The 2,561-nt window shown below is 57.1% G+C and overlaps 1 protein-coding gene across 1 annotated transcript; it reads left to right on the top strand.

Annotated features, from left to right (window-relative positions):
• Positions 1 to 662: 662 nt before the first annotated feature.
• Positions 663 to 2,284, top strand: NPPA (natriuretic peptide A). The gene is made up of 3 exons (XM_041768290.1): positions 663 to 822; positions 924 to 1,250; positions 1,998 to 2,284. Exons 1-3 carry the CDS (start codon positions 706 to 708, stop codon positions 2,001 to 2,003), a joined length of 450 nt encoding a protein of 149 aa, XP_041624224.1. The 5' UTR covers positions 663 to 705; the 3' UTR covers positions 2,004 to 2,284.
• The last annotated feature ends 277 nt before the right edge of the window (positions 2,285 to 2,561 follow it).

Consider the following 2,561-nt stretch of genomic DNA (forward strand, 5'->3'; position numbering starts at 1 on the left):
TGGTTCCAGGCTGACTATTTAATACTCTAAAAAATAACTCTCTCTTCACCTGACCGCTGAGAGCGAGTGCCAGGAGCGAGGGCGGCCCAGCTGGAGGGGAGGTCTGCCCCCACGGCCGATGAGTCAGGTGTGAGGCCAGCGTGAGCATCTGGACTAATTTGTCCCGAGCTGCAGGCTTCCTGCCACTTCCTCCCCTCCCGCCCTTATTTGGAGCCCCTGACAGCTGAGCAGAAAACCAACCGGGGGAGCTGGGCGCCGGCCAACCGTCACCCTCTGCCTCCCTGCGTGGGTCCCGTTGCTGAGGAGAAAGAAGCCCCAGGCATCGCTGTAAGATAACCAAGGACTCTTTTTTGCTCTTCTCACACCTTTGAAGTGGGAACCTCTTGAGGCAAATCAACAAGAATGTGGCTCTTGCCGCTGAGGGTCCGGGGCTGTTGGGCTGCTCAAGGTGGAGGGGTAGTGACAGGCTCTGCGGGCCTGATAGCTTTAAAAGGCCATCTTCTGCTGCTCCTCATTCAGCTGCTTTATCGCTGCAAGTGACAGAATGGGGAGGGTTCCGTCCCTCTTGTGCTCTTGGAGAGCCGGGGGGCTATAAAAAGAGGAGGCACAGGGCAGCTGGGAGACAGAGGCGGACGGAGGCTGAGAGAGGGAGGCGAGAGGACAGGGGGGCAGCAAGCACCGGGCCACTCCTCGAGCGACGCCAGCATGGGCTCCCCCATCACCGCAAGCTTCCTCCTCTTCCTGGCAGTTCAGCTCCTGGGGCAGACGGGCGCTAACCCCGTGTACGGCTCTGTGTCCAGCGCAGACCTGCTGGATTTCAAGGTAGGGCCAGAACAGGGGCCACAGTGCGGGGCCAGGGGGCCTTGTGACGCTGTGCCGGTCAGTGGGACCTCTCCCTTTCCCTGTGTGTTCCTTTTGTAAAGAACTTGCTGGACCGCTTGGAGGACAAGATGCCTTTAGAAGATGAAGCCGAGTCTCCCCAAGTCCTGAGTGAGCAGAATGCGGAAGCTGGGGCAGCTCTCAGCCCCCTGCCTGAGGTGCCTCCCTGGACGGGGGAGGTCAGCCCAGCCCAGAGAGATGGGGGTGCCCTTGGGCGCAGCCCCTGGGACTCCTCCGATAGATCTGCCCTCCTGAAGAGCAAGCTGAGAGCCCTGCTTGCTGCCCCTCGGAGCCTGCGGAGGTCCAGCTGCTTCGGAGGCAGGATGGATAGGATTGGAGCCCAGAGCGGACTGGGCTGCAACAGCTTCCGGGTAAGAGGAGCTGGGGATGGATACGGGATGGGGAGGAAGTTAGTTGTGGTTTCACCCTGTCAAAAAGTCCGGCCAGGGCATGCCTCCTGCAGCGGAGACCAGCGTGGAAGCTTACTTCCTTTGAAATGCTTGCCCCAACTTGGGGCAATGACCTCATCCGCAGCTACAGGCTGCCAAGTATATGCTAAGGGAAAAAAAAGGTACTGCCATGAACACTGGGAACTTAAAATGTTCATGGGGCCAAACCACCTTCATCTTGCTGATCGGTAGTTCATGTTTCTCCCCAGAATTGCCGGATCCTAAAGGATAAATGATCATGACCAGGTTGGGGCGCTTGGGTGGCTCAGTAGGTTGAGCGTTTCCGCTCGGGTCATGCTCTCATGGGTTGTGGGATCGAGCTCCAGGTGGGGCTCCAGCCTTATGTCCAGCTCCATGCTCGGCGGGGAGTCTGTTTGAGATTTCTCCCCCTGCCCCTCCCCTCACGCACACATGGATGTGCTGGTGCTCTCTCTTTCTCTCAAATAAATAAATCTTAAAAAGAAAAAAAGCAAGCAAGCAAGCAAGCAAGCAAGCCATCGGGGTTGACTTCTAACTTTTACCGAGCAACTTGTGCACCCATTCGTGAAACTCCTGGCGTTGTCAGGCTGGGGTGGGGGGTGCTGGTGGGAAGTGAACACAGTCCTGTGAGAGTGACCTTTCCAAAAGAGCCAGGTCACCAAGTCAAACTTGTGTCTGTTCTCTTTGTAGTACTGAAGATAATGGCCAGGGAGGAAAAGGAGGCCCTGGCCCGGGGGCAGATTCTGAGAGACCCTCATCCCTTGGGGTCTCTCACTCAACTTTGTCCCAGCTCACTGCCATCAAGTTGAGCCGTGACGAGCACCGAGACCGTATTCAAGCTGCAGCCTCTCGGCGATGTTTCTCACGTTCTGTGCTAAATGTAGATAACTTGGCTGAATTGTGGCTTTCCCACCCCTCCCACCCCACGCGTTAACATTTTAGCATAGACACTCACCTGTCACTGAAAGGGGTTTGAAAACGAATAAACTTCAGCACCACGGACAGCAGCCAAGTCTGGGTCGCGTGGTCGGCGTGCGGGTGGCCGGGTGGCGGGTCTGCGTGGTCTTTCTTCTCCCAGGCTGAGGACCCGGTTACCTTTTGCCAGAGAGGAGAGTGCTCAGTTTCTTCTTCCTTTTAAACACAGTACGCTCTATTTCGGGGAGCAGTGTCAGGTTCGCTGCCAAATTAAGCAGAAAGTACAGAGGTTTCCCACAACCGCCTGCCTGCACACCCGCGGGGCCTCCCTCCCTCACG

Source organism: Vulpes lagopus, chromosome 8, assembly GCF_018345385.1.
Source record: "Vulpes lagopus strain Blue_001 chromosome 8, ASM1834538v1, whole genome shotgun sequence".
In the NCBI taxonomy this organism is placed as follows: Eukaryota; Metazoa; Chordata; class Mammalia; order Carnivora; family Canidae; genus Vulpes; species Vulpes lagopus.